This window comes from Melospiza melodia, chromosome 1, assembly GCF_035770615.1.
Source record: "Melospiza melodia melodia isolate bMelMel2 chromosome 1, bMelMel2.pri, whole genome shotgun sequence".
NCBI lineage: Eukaryota > Metazoa > Chordata > Aves > Passeriformes > Passerellidae > Melospiza > Melospiza melodia.
The window spans coordinates 169,196,319-169,216,599 of NC_086194.1; the positions used below are offsets into that span (position 1 = coordinate 169,196,319).

Genomic DNA, 20,281 nt, shown 5'->3' on the forward strand with positions numbered 1-20,281 from the left:
ATTCCAGGGAATGCCTGCCCTGTATTAAAATGCAAAGATCTGGAGCCATTGCTTAAAAAGGGAAAAGATTTCTCCTCCTTTTATTTATTTTTTCTCTTTTTCCCCTTCAAAGAGCTACAAAAGCCTTTTTCTAAGAGCAGGAAGCTAATCGTAAAGCCCAGTGGATGTTTCACGTGCTTTTCTGTAGTAGATCTATTGGAATAAAAATTAAAGCTCATGGCAACATAGAAGCATATACACAGTTTTACAATGAAAAGCACTTACCTTCAAGAAATAGATAATAAATGAGTTTAGAAACAATGAAAAACTGTGAAAATTTCTAACCAACAAGAAAAACAAATTTTGCAATAAGAAGAAAAATAACTGTAAATGTTTAAATACCTGCAACACATACAATCTCCTTTGATAAATGACTGTTTCAAAAGACTTAGTGAAAGGGTTTATACCCATCACAATGTAGTGATTTAAGGATATTTAAATTTAAATCCATAGGAAAATAAAATTCAATCAAAGGGATGCAAAGAAATTTTATAACCTGATTTGTACTTTAATTTCTGTTATATATTGTCTCAAAAACTGGGAATGTAAAATTTTCCAGGGGTTTTAAAACTACAAAAACAATGCAAAAAACCAAGAGCCATAAAAATAAAATTATAGAACAATATAGATAGGAAGAAGAATATTTTGGTGACTGTTTGTAGCACTCACATTCTCTGATAAAATCCCTTTGCCCAGGATTTCTCTCCTGGGAAGCTGAGAAGCCTCAGAGAAAAGGAAAACAATTCTTATCTAATTTGCTTCTCCTGTGTTTTGCTCATGTGGAATGTGTTTGGAGAGTGTTTATTAACAATAAATTTGTTTAATTGGTTTCTGGTGTGAGTTTTGTTGACTCTTTGGCAAATCAGAGCGAAGCTGTGTCAGGACTCTGGAAAGAGTCATGAGTTTTCATTATTATCTTTTTAGCATTGAGTATCTTCTCTTATTCTTTAGTATAGTATAGTATATTTTAGTATTCTTTAATATAATATAGTATCATAAAGTAATAAATTAGCCTTCTGAGAACATGGAGTCAGATTCATCATTCCTGCCTTTGTCAGGACATTCCCAGCAAATACAATAACTGTTTACACTGCTTTTTAAAAAAGAAAAAAGGCAATTATTTCCAAATAAAAGGAAGAAGCACTGTATGTTACTGATGGTTTTGTCCACTGCTTGGTAAAGTAAAATTCAACCTGAGTTTGAGTCAACACATTTCCACTTGGTTGTGCTTTGGGACTCACCAAGGCAAAAAGAATTCCAAATGTGCTGCTATTTTACCTATTCTGTAATTCTTTTTGACAGCTGCATTCCTTGCAATTAACATGGTTTGACTTTGAACTTAATAGTCAGCCAGGGATTTGCAGACATCAAAACATCTCTCTTTAACCAAGTTTTTAAATTCTCCCAGAGAGGAGAGCAGTGCAGGGAGCCCAAAAGCAAGATTCCCTTTTTCACATTATCACCTTTCCAGGATGAAATTGGAATTCAGATGCAATGATCACCTGAAGGAGATTAAGCAGGCTGCCCTGGGCTACAGCCAGCAGCAGGAACCTGAGGCAGGTGTGTAATGGCAAATAATGGTTAATAATGAGCTGTACACCACTCTAGTTGGGTTACAAGAATCAATACCCACAACAGCCTGCTTGATCTGAAATATATTTTCCCACAGAGATTGGAATTGCTTTTTCTTCAATTCTATTTTTCTTTCCTGGAGTTTTCTTTGTAGGAAAAGTGAGAAAATGGTTGGGGAACCACATAAAGAAAATTTAAAACTGGGAAAGGATAACAAACTACTGAGTTCAGGTTTTAACACCAGGATTACATTCAGAGCACATGGAAATTACATTCAAACACTCTACAAAAGTTGAATGAGCTGTACACCTCAGTACCAACTGCTTTGTATTTCATTATTTCCAGGATCACTACATGCAGAGCCCAAATAAATTTATGTGAGATATTGCTAAAACTTAGTGATGCACCCCCAAGAAATAAAACTTTTCTGTTCTTTGACATGTGTACAATGCTTAAAAAGAACAACAGGCACCTAAATGCCATCAGTTGTGTACAGAAAAGCACCAGGGCTAACCCTGGGCCCTTTGGCAGAGGCAGCACTCACCGCTGGCACTCCCCGGCGTGCAGAATTAAATCCTCGTTGTTCCTGGCACTGATGGTCAGCTCATGCTCTGTGGAATTGAAGACATCAAGAAGGAGGTGGCACTGCCTGGTGCTGTTCAGATGGAGGAAAAAAAAACACCATTTCAGTGATATTACTGTAGGTTATCAAAATGAGTATTTATACACGGATATAAATATATATACAAAGAATACATTCATTCACATAGAGGTTTTATCTCCTCCTCCAATTGTAAGAATATCCTTACAAAAACAACCTTTTTAAAAATAGATTTTTCTTTTTTTGCTAACTAAGCAGAGGGGTGCATCCTAAAGAGAAGCAGTCCCATGACAATTCTGTCCTGCACAATATCAAACCCTTTGTTCACCTCTCCACATTCTCACTTTGCAGCTTTCGCATTCACTTCTGTGGAGAAAGCCACAGACATTTTTCAGTTCTTAAAGCCTTCAGATAAAAAAAAAAAAAAAAAAAAAAGTTGCATTATTTTAAATTACCTTGACATTACCTCTTTAAGACACAAATTTGCAAGCAAAAATTTAAATTGGTTTAAGTTCACTATAAAGGAGAAATTCCATTTCCATGGCTTGTCTACAGACCAAAACAAGCTGGCATTTGGAGCACTTAACTTTGAGAGGAATTTCTCTGAGAAGGAGAACTCTCTCCCCTCTGTAAGACTGGGAAACACAGGCACTTCTCACAGAAAAACTTAACATTTGTTGGCTACTATCCATTGTTTCTAAACTTATATTCAAATCTAAATTTCCCTAGATGCATTTGATAGAAATACACCAATTTAACTTCTGGTAACCTCAGAAAATAAAAGTGACGAAGTTGCAGAATACAAACCTTACTGCAGAAGTTAATTCCAAAAAACCTTTTCATCATAATTAATATTTTTATAATATTCACCATTCTTATTATGTAATACTAATAAAAATAATTTGCTACTCATTTACTACTTAATACAATTAAGTGTTAATATTTTAAATTATTTTATTCAAAGTAAGATTGTGGAAATTTATTTTCTAATTTACAACCTTTTCTTCCTTGTGAGAATAAGCAGAAATAGCAGCATTGATGATAAAAATATAATACACAAGAAAATTTATTGGAACCAGGTACCAAAATGCCAAATCCTACCAGACAGCTGCAATAACACTTTACCAACCTATCTAAAATTCCAAACTTTCCAAGAGGCTACTGAACAAACTAGAAATATCCCCAAAAGGGAAGAAAGGAATATTGATGAGAGTTGTCAGTCATCCTTCAATGTGCATGATCGAGCTACAGCCGTGTGTCTAGGGCAGCCAAGAATATTTGTATTTATATTTATATTATTTATTTTAATTTACTGCACAATAGTTTACAACTGAACTGAAATGCTATTCCAAAGGCAATTAAACTCAGAGGTACAAGAGTTTAAGAACTGTTCTACTCTGAAATACATTCTCTGGTCCATAATACAGCTCTGTTCTGAAAATCAAAGATGTCCTTGCAGAGCACACAGAGGAGGAAATGTTTTGCCAACCCTCGGGTTGGGAACACTCCCAGGACAAGCCCAGGAGGACGAGGTTGGGGTCACCAAGTGACAATAATGTCACCTGAGGCAGGCACTGCAGGACAAGCAAGCACTGCTGGGGTCAGGACCAAATCTCTTAGCAAAAATATTAAAAAGCAAAAGTGGGGGGGGGGGGTGTGAAGGCTTTTTTAATATATATTTTAAGAGATTTCTCTCTCTTCATAAAACCCCAATGACTGCTGAGTATAGAGGGGGATGCAGGGAGGCAGCTGAGTGCCTGAAGCAAACTTGTCAAAACTCAAGAATTGAGAAGAGATAAGGAGATGTGGCTCTTGTTAGAAACTTCCTTCCTCAGACCTCACAGGAAAGAAATAACTGGGAGGGCAGTGCTCGAGTCAGTTACCAGGAAGGAATGGAAAAGAAAAGGGGGAACAGCTTTTATCAGCTTCTGCCTCATCTTTGGCAGAGTGGGACAAGACCTGTGAAGTCTCAGACACCTCTGCCTCTCCAGCAGATACAAGGTGATGGTCTGGAAGAGAAACTTCCAGTGCAGATTAGCTTTAAAAACTTCATGTGGAAGGAATTTGTTATTTCTGCCACAGCAAACCCAAACAAAAAACATTCAAGCCTCCTGAAGTATCTTCTGGCAGCAGAGCCAAAGTTTGCAAACAAAACAATTCATGCCACAAAGGACCTACACAAGCAGCTGCCCCTCAGGACTAACAACATTGATTTTAAAAAATCCCAAATATGAATTCTTGAAAATTATTCATCACCATGACATTTATTTCCTCCTGCTTCAACACTAGACAAAATAGACATATAGGAAAAAATAATTATTTCCTTGCAATTTTAAGTTAATTCACAAGGAAATCTTTAGGTAAAAATATATATATACATAAAATTTGAAGTTACAGAATTATTACAGTACCTTGAAAGCTTAGAAGAATAAGATATTAGTGTGAAAGAATTGAAAGTAATATTAAGACTGTAGGAAAAGGTAGCACTAGATCTTCAGAATAAATACAGGACAGTATCAAAGAGACTATTATAGCAATGAAAACCAAATGCAAGTAAAGATTAAATTTTTTAATTATTGAAACAGGAAGCACCAAACAGAAGCTCCATCCAAGTAAGGAAACCAAGAAAGCATCAGCTCTGGAAAATCAGAGCCAAAAAATCAAATGCCAAATAAAAGTTTAAAAATAAGGAAGAAAAGAAACCCTGAAGTTGTTAAAGGACAATTTGCTGAAGATCTGAGAGCTAGCACTAAGTTTTTTCTTTTTTTTTCTTTAACATTCTGCAATTAGTAGGACTGTGTAGAACTCATGATGCTGAGTTAGGAAAGTTCCAGGAAAACAAAGAAGTAACAATAAAGCCAAAAATAAATATCAATTTTCCCTCCAGCAGAACATACAGAAGGCCATCCTTTGCAAGACAGGAATTAAAGAACTTATTTCAGTGTCAGTAAAGGAGATTTGAGAGGCAAATCATATTCATGCAAGTTTGATAAAGAAACTTCAGTAAGATTTTGCTGAACTCCTATATTTTAGTGCAGTCAGAAATGTGTTGCTTAAACCAAGCTCTTCACCAGAAAATTCCAAACATCAAATTGTTTTAAGCATTTGAAGGCAATTGACCAAATCTTAGACCACTTGTGCTGACCTCAACACTATGTAAATCAGGTTTTTTTAAAATCTGCCAGCTTACAAAAAACCCTTAAACCACTCAAAATAATAAATGGATCTAAAGTTGATTACATTGTATACCATAACTGCCCATAAATGCCCTACTGACATGGTTGGCAGAGAAACCCCAGTCATAAGCCACAGATGTCTGGAACTGGGCAAGACTTGCCCATATATACACACAATTTATTCTCCCTTTCCCAAAAGATCCACCACCATGTCAGAGTTTACACTAAATATTTATTGGTTGAGGAGGGTGGATTTTGAGTCCTCTAAGTTTAGTTAAGTAGGTGTTAGCTACCATTCACCTCAGAGAAGGCAGAGAACACCATCCCCCACATTTCCCACATTCTGAAGGGTCACCAGTGGCTTCCCAGTCCTTTTTAGGGGTCATTATTTGTTACCAGCTCCTTCTGAAGGTTTGGGATGAACAGATGCAGAATAAATCAGTTTCTGTTTGGGTGGGGTGGGTTGGTGGTTTAGGATGGTGTCAGACACACAACATGAAACCATCACCAGCACTGCTGGACCAGGAACAGACACCAGGATACAGAACAGAAGTTCATGATAGGGTTTGACTCTTCTTCCCATCTAATGGGAAGGAAGTCTGGTCCAAAAACTCAGCCTACCAAAAAATGACAGCACTCAAACATTTTTTCCATTTTGATAATCTTCCTGATTTGTTCATGGTGCTTGCTTTTGAAAAATCTTCTGTAAGTATCATGGTCAAGATTTCCTTTCATAAGTGACACAAAACTGCAGAAGGTTCTAGAGGTAAAAACTAGAATTAGAAGGAAATGTTTTCAGTAGATTGATTTATCATCTGAACATCTCAAAATTACAAATTTAAGTCAATGCTGATATCAAAAAAACAATTAAGAAATCTTTTTTTTTAATTTAAAATTTAGTTAGTTCAACAATGTCTTAGAGATTTAGTGTATAAATGAATTTCTGTTATCATCTACTGTAGAACTGAGAACACAGCACAAGCAAAAGTTAGCAGCACAATGAATCATGCTGTATTTTTAAAATCTTACAATGCCAGTTATGGTTCCAAAAACAGTCACAAAACTGGGGCCATGGGAACTTTAGGCAAGCGACAATGACACTGTGATCTAAAAATCTCTTTCAGGAGGATTGTGATTACTTGAAATGACAGCTGAGGATATTCTTCAGTAACACTGAACACAGAATTAAACCCCAAATGCAGCTGCAATGATGGCTCACTTCAGTGAACAATCTCTGCAGTTCTGTCTCCAGCTCAGTTTAAAAGTCACTTTAAACAAGAAATTCTCAGGAGGGCTGGCAAGTTTTCTGCATCCTGACTCATCTCCCTTTCCCATCAACTGAAATCATGGAGTATTTTCAGATCCACTTTTTAAAATTTCTTTTTTTCTGTTTTCTTTGAGCAGCCATTGCTGCACAGAAAGGGACAGACAGGGAAGAGAAGCTTTGGCTCTGGTGACAATGGTGTGACAGATGACAACCCTGTTCTCCAGAATCCACTGACCAACACAAAGAGCAGCACAGCACAACAATGATCTACACCACCTTTGTTGATGCTCTTGTGTCTTCAGTAGGGCCTCTTTAATTTAATTTTTAATAAATTATCTAACTTCAGATGATTAAGTCAGTTTCTCCACCTTACTGGCAAAAGGCCTTTCCACAAATTCCAAGAAGAGTCCTCATCTGACTTCTCCCGGTTGTAAACCTTTTCACTTATGCTAAATATTCCCAGCACATCTATAAATATTTGCAGATTTATGTTCTGACATCTCCATGTGTCAAACCATACATATTTAACATCTGGATCCCAAAAATCAATTCTCTTAATCTGCAAGCTGCTTTCTGCTGCTCTTTCATGAACCCACTGCAATGTTACAGCATTAGCAGGAGTTAAATACCTCTGATTACCAAGATAATTTAACTATTGGGTGTAACCTCCCACATGTCATGAGTTACCACTCAGTAGAACCTATATTGAGCTCAATAGTGTATAAATAAGGAATATATTTTAGAATGACATCCACTCCTGAGAACATTAATATAAACCCATTGCTTGACAGATTTTCCTAATGATTTGTCAGTTTAATTGCAGCAAATGAGAGCTTTATTTGCTTTATTTAGTTGAATTTGCATGGTTCCCAATTTGACTTTTATTATTAGTATTTTTCATTAACAAAACAGTGAATTTAATACTAATTATTTTCTCCATGTAAAAACATCAGATCAATTTAAACAGGTCATATCTCAGTCCTCTCCAAACAAACATCTTGCTCTCCAAGCAACCAAACGAGATGTTTTCCTCCACCTTTCGAAGCTCTATGACATATTGAGCACCAAAATATTAAAAAAAGAGAAGACTATAAGCAGCTGCCTATCAGTAGGTGACTGATTCTCATTCTGAATGTAGCAAATGTGAACAATTAATTTAAAAATCTGGCTACATAAAACCAACAAGGGTTTCAGGAATTGCTACATAACTTTTCATCATATAACAAAAAAGTCTGTTAGAGCACGACTGAAGAAACAATGCTGTTTACTCTTTCCCTTGTATAATTTGTAAATATACAATAATCAGGATTTCTGATCCAAATTTTACATGTTGCAATTTATTGCAGTGAAACTATGAGCAACCTTGGAAACTGGAATGGAAATTCTAAAAATATGTCTGATTTTATTAAACCTCAAATTTCTACCCACCCAACTGAGGATCTCCTGAGAACCCTCACCAAAGCCAAGACTCCTCTGTCTCCAAACCCTCAATGAAACCAAAAAACAGCACCCTAACTTTAAATACAGAACATGAGAAGTCTCAGATTAGGGAGCACTGCAGACTGTGCTGTGAGCTGATGTCTTCTGGACAAAACCAAATCATCTGATCTAAGGATGTACATTAATAATACAAAGGACAATTACCTTGAACCTACAGTTAGGTGAACTGGCACTTTGAATTAACAGTGTCAGACCTGATTTAAACCCAGAAACAGAGTCTAAGGCTCAGCACTTGCCAGAAGAGATCTGCAGCTGATGTCTCTTCTTGGCATTAAGATAGAAAGAAAAGTATTCTGGCAGCTTTAAGATAGAAAGGAGAGTATTCTGCCCCACAAAAAAAAAAAAAAATATTAAAAATCTTATCATCTTGAATTTGTAGAATTTCCAGGTAAGAATATTATTATATATCTGGATTCTCAGCTTAAAAGTGAAGGTACCATTCCTGAGGATTAACTTTATCTACAAACTCAGACTGTCTCACCACACATGTAGAAAACATGATGAACATTTTCTGGCCTTTGTAGCCTCTTATTTAAGACACTTTTGTACTGATGGAACAGTGGCAAGGGACACAAGGGGACCACCAGCAGGTCCCTCACAGTGGGCAGAGCACATTACTGAATTCTTGTCAGACCTGCAGTATCATTTCTGGCATATTTTCATGCTTTTTTATAAAGGCAATAAGGAAGGACATTCAGTGCCCATAAAAACTGGCAGATAAGACACCTGAGAGAAACAACAGGTATAAAGAAGATTGTTCAAGACAACCCATATAAGTTTCAACAACAGACTTGCTTAGAGCTAACAGGATATCAAAATGAGGAGAAGAATCACCCAAAACTATCAACAGAATGTTTCTATACACTGAAGCATCTGCAATCCATCTCCAGTGGCAGTTTAGGGTCAGATCATGGGATCCCCAGTGGCAGCCTGGAACCTGCTGGGAACTGCTCTGCCTGGAGGCCTGGGAGCACAGCAGGGTTTGGGGCTGAGCCCTGGTATGGAATCAATTAATGTGGTAAGGCAATTACAGGAGATAATTAGTACAATTTTACTATATAGATGTATCTACATTTTATGGTAAATAAGTGGTTCAGTAAGTAGATCCTTGAAGCCCTTCAAGATTTCATTGAGTTGCAGGACAGAGTGGGAGAACTTTCAACAGTAATTCCTTACCCCTTATATCCCATTCCAGGGCATTCCTGATGATGCTCCTGGGACAGTCCCCTCCCTGCTCACACCAGCAAGCAGAGCCAAGGAACACAGGGAACATCCTCAGAGGGAATATCTCCCAGCACAAGGCTGCTCTGCCAGCCCCTCTGGGTGCAGACAGCTGAGGGAGCACAGGGTGACACCCTGGGAGCAGATGAGGGGCTCCTCAGGGATGTTCTGTCAGTTCTTCACTGACACAGCATCCTCTGTACCAACAGCAGGGCTGAGATCTGAATCAGAATTGGGTGTGGGCAGAGCAGAGATTGGGTGTGGGTAGAGCAGAGATTGCAATCAGAATTAGGTGTTGGAAGAGCAGAGATCTGAACCAGAATTAAAAGTGGGCAGAGCAGAGATCTGAACCAGAATTGAAAGTGGGCAGAGCAGAGATTTGAACCAGAACTGGGTGTGGGCAAAGCAGAGATCCCAACCAAAACTGGGTGTTGGAAGTTCAGAGATCTGAACCACAATCAAAAGTGGGCAGAGCAGAGATCTGAACCAGAATGGGTGTTGGAAGAGGAAAGATCTGGCCCAGATTCAGGCAGCAGATCAGGCACTGCAGTGTGACAAGGGCTGCATCCACCCCATTTCAACCCCCCCAGAGCAGCACAAACAAAGGTTAAAGGGATCTGTTGTCAGGACTAAATAACTGAAGATATATTTGAGGTGTGGTTAATGAAGCTTCTCCCCATGAGGCAGAACTTGTGCATAAGTGGAAGATAAAATTTTGCTTAGATATTTAAAAAACAAAGCCAAGCCTAAATCCCCAGTTGTTTCAGTGATATTTCCCAGGCACTTCTGCTCCGGCAGCTAAATAGAAGAAATACCAATTAAATTTGGAAGACTTCTACATAAACCATAATCTTTATGTTACAGTGGGGGGAGAAGTGTTTTCATTAACATTTTTCCTGAGCTTTTTTCACTAAAGGCCTAAGGGAAGAATCAATGCTCAGAGTCTTTTTCGTTTGATTTGACTTTTTAGGCCCAGGAGTTAGTAGGGTAATGTTTCTTACTTTTGTGGAGACAAAAATGTAAAATAGAAACAATAAAATGAAAAAGAAAAGGAAAAAAAAATTATTCCAGATAATGAAAGCAATGATAACTTCCATTCTGAAATGACAGCTAAGGAGGTAAATTATAAAATACAATTTCGTGTAATGACTAAACAAAAATAGCTCAGCACCTCAGACAGTACTTAAGCAATGAAGTCTCAGTTGTAAACCAAAAGGAAATCAGACTTGAGTTTTTGCAAGAGCAAGTAAAAAAACCCCAATTATAATTTGCTGTCATTGCGTCTCAGATATTGGCAGACATTATCAACAGTAAAAAACAAATTGTTTCCTCTAATGATGAAAAGCTATCCTTAGCAGATTGAAATACATATTTCTGCCATTTTCCCTCTAAATTATAATATCAAATTCTGATGGAGAACTTGCACAGGGATGCACAAGAGCAAAGGAACAGTGTTACAGATCACTAAACCAATAACATGGAATGAGCAGTAAGAGAGAACGCAAAATCCATTCATGACTTAGCAAACAATATATACCTAAAGTACCAACCAAAATTTAAAAAAAGCTTTTAGACAGGTCTGGCAAGAAAACATTTCTGAGAGAAATGTAAACATTACAGTCTTTTTCTCTAACTCAGTAAAGCTTTTAGGCACCCTATAAAGCAGGCATATCAGACCCAGCCAGCACGGATTTAGGAGGGGTAGATCATGTCTGACTAACCTGATCACCTTTTATGACCAGGTAACCCGGCTAGTGGATGCAGGGAAGGCTGTAGATGTTGTTTTTCTGGATTTCAGCAAGGCCTTCGACACTGTATCCCATAGCATACTCCTACACAAGCTAGCTGGCCGTGGTCTGGATAGGAATACCCTTTGCTGGGTTCAGAACTGGCTGGATGGCCGGGCCCAGAGAGTGCTGGTGAATGGTGTCACATCCAGCTGGCGACCAGTCACCAGTGGTGTCCCTCAGGGGTCTGTGTTGGGACCAGTTTTGTTCAATATTTTTACTGACGATATGGATGAGGGCTTAGAGTCTTTTATTAGTAAATTCACCGATGATACTAAATTGGGAATGAGTGTAGATCTACTAGAGGGGTGTAAGGCTCTCCAGAGAGACTTGGAACGGCTGGACGTATGGACAGAATCAAACGGGATGAAGTTCAATAAGTCCAAGTGCCGAGTATTGCACTTCGGCCATAATAATCCCCTGTACCGATACAAGCTGGGGATGGAGTGGCTGGATAGTGCCCAGGTGGAAAGGGACCTGGGGGTGCTGGTTGACAGTCGATTGAATATGAGCCAGCAGTGTGCCCAGGTAGCCAAGAGGGCCAATGCCATCCTGGCCAGTATCAGAAATGGAGTGGCCAGCAGGAGCAGGGAGGTCATTCTTCCCCTGTACTCGGCACTGGTGAGGCCTCACTTGGAGTATTGCATCCAGTTCTGGGCCCCTCACTTTAGGAGGGACGTCGAGTTACTTGAGCGTGTCCAGAGGAGAGCAACGAAACTAATAAAGGGCTTGGAACACAAGCCATATGAAGAGTGACTGAGGGAGCTGGGGTTGTTCAGCCTGGAGAAAAGGAGACTAAGGGGTGACCTCATCACTCTCTACAACTTCCTGAAGGGTGGCTGTAGTGAGCTGGGGGTCGGCCTCTTTCTCCGGGCGACAACGGATAGAACAAGAGGACACAGTCTCAAGTTGCGTCAAGCCAGATGTAAGTTAGAAGTAAGAAGGAAATACTTCACAGAAAGAGTGGTCAGATACTGGAATCATTTACCCAGTGAGGTGGTAGAGGCATCATCCCTTTAAGAATTCAAAAAAAGACTGGATGTGGCACTTGCTGCCATGATCTAGTTGAACAGTTAGAACAGTTAGAATATCGGCTGGACTAGATGATCTTATAGGTCTCTTCCAATCTTGAAATTCTGTGATTCTGTGATCTTTAACTACATCTCCAACCATGAAACCACTGAAAGTTTCCATGACTTAACAGATCTGAATGGTGAACAGGGAAAGGAGGAAGGAAACACACACAAGGTGAGATCAACTGGAGCCGCTAAACGCAGCACCAGCTGCCACACAGCAATTGTGTCCTGCTAACTCAGAAACTCTGAATTATCACCTCCATCTGTGTGTAAGGATTTCAGGATTAAATGCCTGCCCCACATCAAGAACTCCAGAGAGCAGATTGACAAAGCAGGGCTGGGATAACCTTGGCCTACACAAAACACAGCTGGGGAAGCCAAGCACAAAAAGCCAAAATCCCAACAAGGGAGAGTCAAATAAAAGCATCAGGTTGCATTTGAAGCTTTTGTGGAAGGTTTGCAGCTTCACTCCCAATCCACCCTATAAGGAATTGCAGTGAACCACAGAGCAGTCTGTTCATTAAAAATATACATTTTGAGAGTATGGAGAGCTTTTTTGACACTGAATGGAGGGAACTAGGCATTCAAATAATAAATGAAATCTGGTTATTTTAACCTCTATATTGAGCCTTCTTGAAAACTATTTTTAGCTGATGCTGTGGTACTTCCAGGTTGTTCAAGAGAGATCACTTATTCACTCTTCAAAACCTTTCAAAGGCTGAAGAACATGCCTTTGCAGGGATGAAACTGAACATCATTAAAAAGGGGCCCAGAATTTTGCAAACAGTTGTTCTGGATACTGTGTTCTGACTTTGCCAAGCAGCATCACATTTGCTTTACTTGAGCAATTCCTAACATAATAAAACCATGTTATGCTACACTTTCAAGCAGCAAAATGCTCAAGAAATTTGCTTACTAATAGAACCATATGGTTTCATAAGAGCTGGACACAAATGACTCATTAAAAATAATCTTGTTTGTCTCATTTTTGAACATTTTCTTTAAAAAAACTATTGCAGAGTTTCAGTGTCTTTGCCTAATGTAAAATTCCCTTGCTATCTGCAAAGGTCATTATTTGCTGTACCCTCTGTGGGTAAGAACAGGATCCCATCCCTCTTGGCAGTGTCATCATTAAAAACTCCACTCCCTTGTCAGTCATCATCCCTTCAGCAGGAGAAGTTGCTTTAAACATATGTTTCAGCAAAAATCCCCTCTTACCACTCTTCTTGCTCCAGACTCTCCATCTTCTCTTCATGTTCAAGCCTGAAACTTTCCTTGATGCTTTAATTCTTCTGCTCACAGCCCTGTTTTTCAGGCTATGTTGCTGCCACAGGCTGTCCATCTATCCTTGGACATTTCTGCCATGGTATGATACTGAGGACTCAATTCTTTCCTTTGAAAATTAAATATTCACCCAGTATCTCCTAGACTGGCATTTCCTCCTTGCCCATCTTTAAATTTCTGAATTTTGTCATGAAAAGGGTCCCAGGCCCAGCAGGAATTTCTTGGATCAATTATGTTCCCTCTCAACTATTATTACTGGTGTTGCATACATAACTGCACTGAAACAATCTCAGAATTTAATCAAACCAAATTCTTGCTCCCACTGCGCATAGAGAGTTTTTTTACAATAGTCCTACTAATTATTAAAACTGATTGCATTCAGTGGCTGAGAAATTTTATTCAAAAAGATTTTCATTATCACAGCATTTGACCACCATCAAGAGTTGCCTTGATTTTAATATTCACTATGGCATTTGAAACTGCTCTGTGGTTTCCAGGAGAAAACAAACACCAGAGAAGAGTCTGGTCACAATTTATTTGTCACATCATTCACACGTTCGTTTGCAGTAAGATTCTGTTATAAAAACTCCAAACTCTGTAATACACAACACATTACAATTGCTAAGAGATACAGAAAAAAAGTAATCAAATTGTGCAATAAACATGAGATTTCCAGGCCCTGCTAAAACACATCATCATGAGAAAACATCTGAACCTCAGAAGCTGCTGAATGAACATGAATTGCTCCAATAAAGTCCTAAATGAGCAATTTTGAAAATTTCTTCACAAAATTCTTTACCTACACGTTGATGATGATATTAAAGATATTTCCAATATGGACTTTAAGTTACATTCAAAGGAAGAGAGACAATGAGTGAGATTCCAAGAGTCAGGGCAGGGCTCACCTTGTTGCTGGCAGGGTACTGATGCGAGTGAAGAAAACGGAGGGCTCCACCTCCACGTGGAGACCCAGGGCAAGGTTCCTGTAGTATCCTTCAGCATGTCCTGGTCCACCAGAGTACTTGAAGTTCAAAATGGCTTCCAGTGTCTGGAGGAATAAAAGTTAATTCCCTGTTAGCTATTTTTCACTACTGTGCATTTCACAAGTTCAATTAAATTAGGCCACAGAAGTGATTTGCAAATTTGCTTTCCTAACCCATCTATTCTGTTATCTCAGGAAAAAAGGCAATCTAACAAATAACTGCAGCTTAGGCAAACAGTTGCCTAATCCTTTGGAAAACTAAAAAGTGCAGCACAAAGTCAGCTGGACTTCCCTTTACATAATTCCTCTCCCTATCACATTCAACACCAAAAAACTAAAAAAAGTTGCTTAAAAGAGTTAGGGTTTATTCAATGCTGCTTTCCTTCATTCTCTTGAAAAATATTCACCACTTCACTATCTAATCAAATGGAAAAGCTTCAAAAGTGGGGGGCAGATAAAGATTATACAAAGCTAAAATTCTCATGTCCATGAAGTAACAGACTGGAGCAACACCCAACTACATGCACCTTGTCTCTGTGTTCATTTTATAGGAAATGGCTGGCTAGTAAATATTTAAAATTATTCTCTAGCATGAGCCTTCTGCACTCATTGCTCTCAGCAGCACTGAGCCTTTACTTCTGTGAGAAAATTTGGGGCTTTGTGCCTTTCCCCTCGATGAACGGCATGGGAGCAGCTTCCCAGCACAGTCCCCACGTCATCACCAGTGCTCAAACCCAGAACAGCCCTTTGATTGATCCAGAGAGATCATTCACCATCTCCTCTGTCATTACGTCCCTGAAATATGATTTGCTGGAAACAAGGTGAGTATTTGGGAAATAGCACTAGATTTTTTTTTTTTTTTATATTTCCTCTGTTTTTATTCTGGTCCTCAGGCAGCTGCCACTGCCACACCTCAGAGCAAGGACAGAGGCAGTGCCAGCCCTGCAGCCTGACATGGACATCACATATTATGCTGAAACCTGTTTATGGAAGGACAGACACTTCTTAAAAGGCTTTAGAAACAACACCAATTTTGCCTTTGTTCAGCTTTAAGCTCATTCTTTATAAAAAAAGGCAAAAAATGCCAAACTTCAAGTCAACAACTTAGCCAGCAAATCTATTTATCAGACACCATCAAGCCTCAGGAAGGTAAAAGCACTCTGCCTTTCAACAGAAGATTCACAAAAAATTTATGAGACCTGTTATTTTTTATCACGAGCTCTAAGGAACAATCTAAGGATTTTACAACTTACAAAAAACTCCAATTTTGTTTGATACCATTCTGTTTATAAGTCTGGCTGAAGGAAAAGAAACAGAGATAGAATCATTTTCTTAAAATAACCACAGTCCAGTGATTTAAAGAATACCAAAATCAAGAGTTTAATGTTCTGCTGCATGTGTGCACTTAACTGTTCTGCCTATTTCCAACTCCCTTTTAAGTGGAATAATTTTAATTCTTAATTTAGTTTTATTAAAATTCATGAGAGCCACCTTACAATACAAATAAAACCCTTGACTGGGCACTCTGGACATACCCATCTACTCTGTTTATGTCAATTCCTAATTTGTACTTAATGAACTCAAGTTTATGTTATGTCAGAAGAGCTAATCAATATTAAACAAAAATAAAAAAGCACAAACCCATTCAAAACATACTTCATCCTAATTAACCAGCTGGACGATTTCATAAAAATCAGAGCCAGGCTCTGTAAGTACAGGGATCTGACACTGCTTATGCTGTAATGTGAGAATGGACTTCAATTTCAATTAGGGCATGGTGAAAACTCTGTGCATGTTCTGCATTATTGCTGTAATGCTCAGAGTCCTGCTGGGAGCAGCTCCATGGTTCCCTCTGCACAGCACCATGGAAAAAAGCTGCCCAACAGGACCAGCCCTGTGTCATTACAGGTAAACACACAACAGATTTCAGCTCGAAAGGTCACAGAGCATCACTGTTCCAGATTCAAACTCCTTTCCATCCCAGACCAAGTGAAAAACCTCCAGAAAAAAGGCTAAAAAACACAACCATTATGTGCCACTGATGGGCAGGAGAGTTTAAGGGCACCATCATAATTTTGGTCCCTGTTACAGTGAGGAATTTGTGGGGGAAATCCTGATGATGATGCTTTGTCTCCTGAAATCCCACTGGAGAGAACAAGGAAAAGGAAACCCAACCATCTTCTGTTAATCCAGACAGCAGCAGGACATCCCTTCCCACCCAAAATGTAAGATCTAACAGTGCACAGTAAAGACTGGGGAGACAAGAGATTCTGACAACTACAGAACACCCAAATCTCTTCTTTGTTTTCTGTTCTTTCTCTGGCCATGACGGTTTGCAGCAGCATGTGCACACAAAGAAAAAGCATCAGGCAGACTTTACATCAGGACTGTAGATGGATGTGCAGGAGAGGAGATTGACTGAAGGAAATAATTGTTTTTTTCAGGACCCTTCAGATGGTTAGAGAAAGCTTCATTGCTTAGGATTTATGCAATATGAACAGAACAAAATATTTTTAAAAACCCACAACAACTACAACAAAATTCAATCTCCTTTAAAACCTCAAATACTACTTCACCTATAATATGAAAGATTGATTTTCTATCTCTGTGATAGAAAAAGAAAATACTACATTTTCATAAACCTACAAATTTCAGATAATTTACTACTCTCTCCCACAGCACCTGCAGAGAATGGCCCAAATGCTACAGCCCCCAATTTAAATAATGTTGTACCCTGACTCCTTGTGAAACCTACAGAAGTCACAGCCTGAGCTGCAGATTTTCTTCATCCTTACAAATCCAAATAGCATTACTTAGAATTCTCCAAGTTGCACCACTGCAGACTGAAAATGAGATGGCAGAATGTGAACACCATTCTTCCTGTAGGTTATCTATGGAAAACAAAAGGAAGGAAGGAGAGAGTGCACCAGGCTTTCAGGGTAGGCAGGAAAAGACTATTGATAACTGTTGAACACATTTGAAATTCAGAAACCTGTGGACTTGGGGGGATTCTTGTTTTTAAGGCAGAGCTCCATTCTGGAAACTCAACAGTAAATATTTACTGTGATGGCTTTGGCTTGATACATTTTTTATGATTTCATTGGTCCTTCCTTCTATTGATGAAGAAAAGGAAACAAAAATGTTCCTGCATCTAAATTCCAAACGAGAGATTCTTAACCAACAGCACCCACTATCAATGACACCTACCAGAAATATTCTGCAGATAAACTATCAAAAATTCCTGGTTTGGTTTTTCATGCTTTTTTTCCTCCAAGTATTTTCAGCATAAAGCTGGCACCAGTTTGTTGACTCATAATAAAATTTAAAGCAAAGCTAGAAAGGAACTGAAGTTTGATGCCACAAAAGCAACTCAAAAAGCAATTGGGCACTAAAGTTTCCTCACTCACTGGCACCAGTCAGTACCTACCTGCCAACATCTCAGTGATGACTCTGAGCAGCAACGCCTCTAATACTGATTTTTAATTGCCAATTCAGTTGCAATCCACAGCTCAGAGCAAGTATTTCTACTGAACTACTAGCACAGTACTTCCTCCACAAAAGCAAAATCAAATCTAAAGAGAATCTCTGTTGACATTACATTGCAAGAGTTCTATTGTCATTACATTGCAAGGGTTCCATATTGCTAGAGTTTCATACCTCCTTGATGCTTCTTGTAGGCAGCTCCTCTAGGCACCGACTCCAGTTCCCCCTTAGCCAACCAATCCACTCTTTTATAACACTCTTCTTATTGGCTACAGGTGTGGCCTGTTAAAATCAGGCCTGCTCCTAATCCTTAATAATTAACCCAGCTGCAACTCTTTAGGGGCCAAGATTACATTCTATTCCACTTTCATTTACCCATACTGTATCCCCCTACAATTCCCCCTTTTTCTTTTAATTATGTAGGTGCAGCATTTCTAGAAGCACACGTTCAAGTAAATTAACATTATGACACATTCATACATTTCATTCAGAACTAAGAGTTATACAAATGTTCAGACAACATATTATAGTACAAATATATATATTTCTGGGTGTTGGTTCAGTTTTGCAGCTTTTCTCAGTTTACAAAGTACTTATCTTCAAAATCTTTTGTACGCATATTTAACAAACACTAATAGCTGCAATTGATATATTTAACCAATAGTTTAGTATTCAAATCCTTTTCCCTGAATCCACAGGGTTATATATTCAAGTCCTGTTTCCCCAAATCCATGGGGTCGTACAGTTTAGCATTTGAGTCCTTTTTCCCAAATCACGTCAGGGTCACCGTTTGTCATCTTTATATCACAAGAGTTCTATTATCATTACATTGCAAGGGTTCCATATTGCTAGAGTTTCATACCTCCTTGATGTTTCTTGTAGGCAGCTCCTCTAGGCACTGACTCCAGTTCCCCCTTAGCCAACCAATCCACTCTTATAACACTCTTCTTATTAGCTACAGGTGTGGCCTGTTAAAATCAGGCCTGCTTCTAATACTTAATAATTAACTCAGCTGCAACTCTTTAGGGAGTAAGATTACATTCTATTCCACTTTCATTTACCCTTACTGTATCCCCCTACAAATTTCCACCTAATTCTACAGATTATTGCTGCTCATGCAGAAGTTGGAATGTTACTGAGAACAGAAAAGTCCAAAACAGACAATGACAAATTAAATAGAGAAATGAATGGGGGGAAAGCTGTGTGAAAGGTATTTCTAGTGCTGACAAGTGAAATATGGTGCTCAGCCCTTTCTCTCAACTGAGAGATGATTGACTGAATACTAGACTCAAGAAAATTTGCCCCCTCTAAAAGTGCTCCAGTTCTGTGTGGCAAATAGCACAATTTTAGGTCAAGAATTTTCTTACACCAAGAGCATGTTAAGGAACTATAAATCAAGGATATAAGGGCCCGCCTGCAGAGATGCAATCATTATATGCTCTAGGTGAAGGAAAATAAAGTTTCCATAGAAGAACACAAAGCATCATCATCATTTGTGAGCAAGGCTCACATACACTATGTTTTCAGGTCTTTTCTAAATTCCCTTAGTACAGTAAAAATGACACTAAGTAGATCTCAGCACTTAATAGAAGATGAACTGTCAGTGCTACAGGCAGTTTGCTCCCAAGGAACTGCAGATGCTGACTGCAGTGACTGAAGAAATACCAGACTGTAGCACTACAGACTCCCCCTTAAATCCACAACACTTAAAAACTAAAAACTAAAGGGGAAAAAAAATAGCATGAAGACCAGACTCAAAATACACAAATTCAGAACATAATCTTTCCAGTTTAGCTTCTGAATGGCTTTTAGAACACAATCTCATTAATGAGTATAATTTCTCATGCAATTAGGGCTTGAAATTTGAAAAATAATTTATTCTAGGTGTGTAACCTTCCAGTACAACTCCCTGTGGGAAAAAAAAAATACTGATTACTTGCCCAACTATAAATATGATTTATTCCCAAATCCTATCCTACTCCTGATGTTCTTCTCTCTCAAACTCCCATTAGCAGCTCTGGCTCCACACATTCCTAAGCGTTCAGCCATTTTTTCTGACTTTAGCCCCTTTTCTCACCTGTTGCCTTGTGATTTCTGGTTTGGGTGTGGTATTTTTTTTCCTTACTTTAAACCCCAATTTTGTTAAGTTCTCTCTGCCTCCCTCCCTCATTCCTCTTCTTCTCTGACCATTCCACTCTTATTCTACTCTGAGCAACAGCCAGTAAAATTCTCATCAGTAAAAAAAGAGAAATAAAAAATTGATACTTCATCAGTTCCATCTCACAAAAGGCAC

The 20,281-nt window shown here is 38.6% G+C and overlaps 1 protein-coding gene across 1 annotated transcript in view; it reads right to left on the reverse strand.

The window, feature by feature from the left end:
* The window catches only part of TRAPPC9 (trafficking protein particle complex subunit 9), a 452,774-nt gene that overhangs the window by 290,599 nt on the left and 141,894 nt on the right, over positions 1–20,281 (reverse strand). The window contains exons 18-19 of the mRNA XM_063174628.1: positions 14,429–14,571; positions 2,156–2,266 (exon numbers count right to left, since the gene is read on the reverse strand). Coding sequence (XP_063030698.1) covers positions 2,156–2,266; positions 14,429–14,571 — 254 coding nt within the window. The remainder of the gene's footprint in view (positions 1–2,155; positions 2,267–14,428; positions 14,572–20,281) is intronic.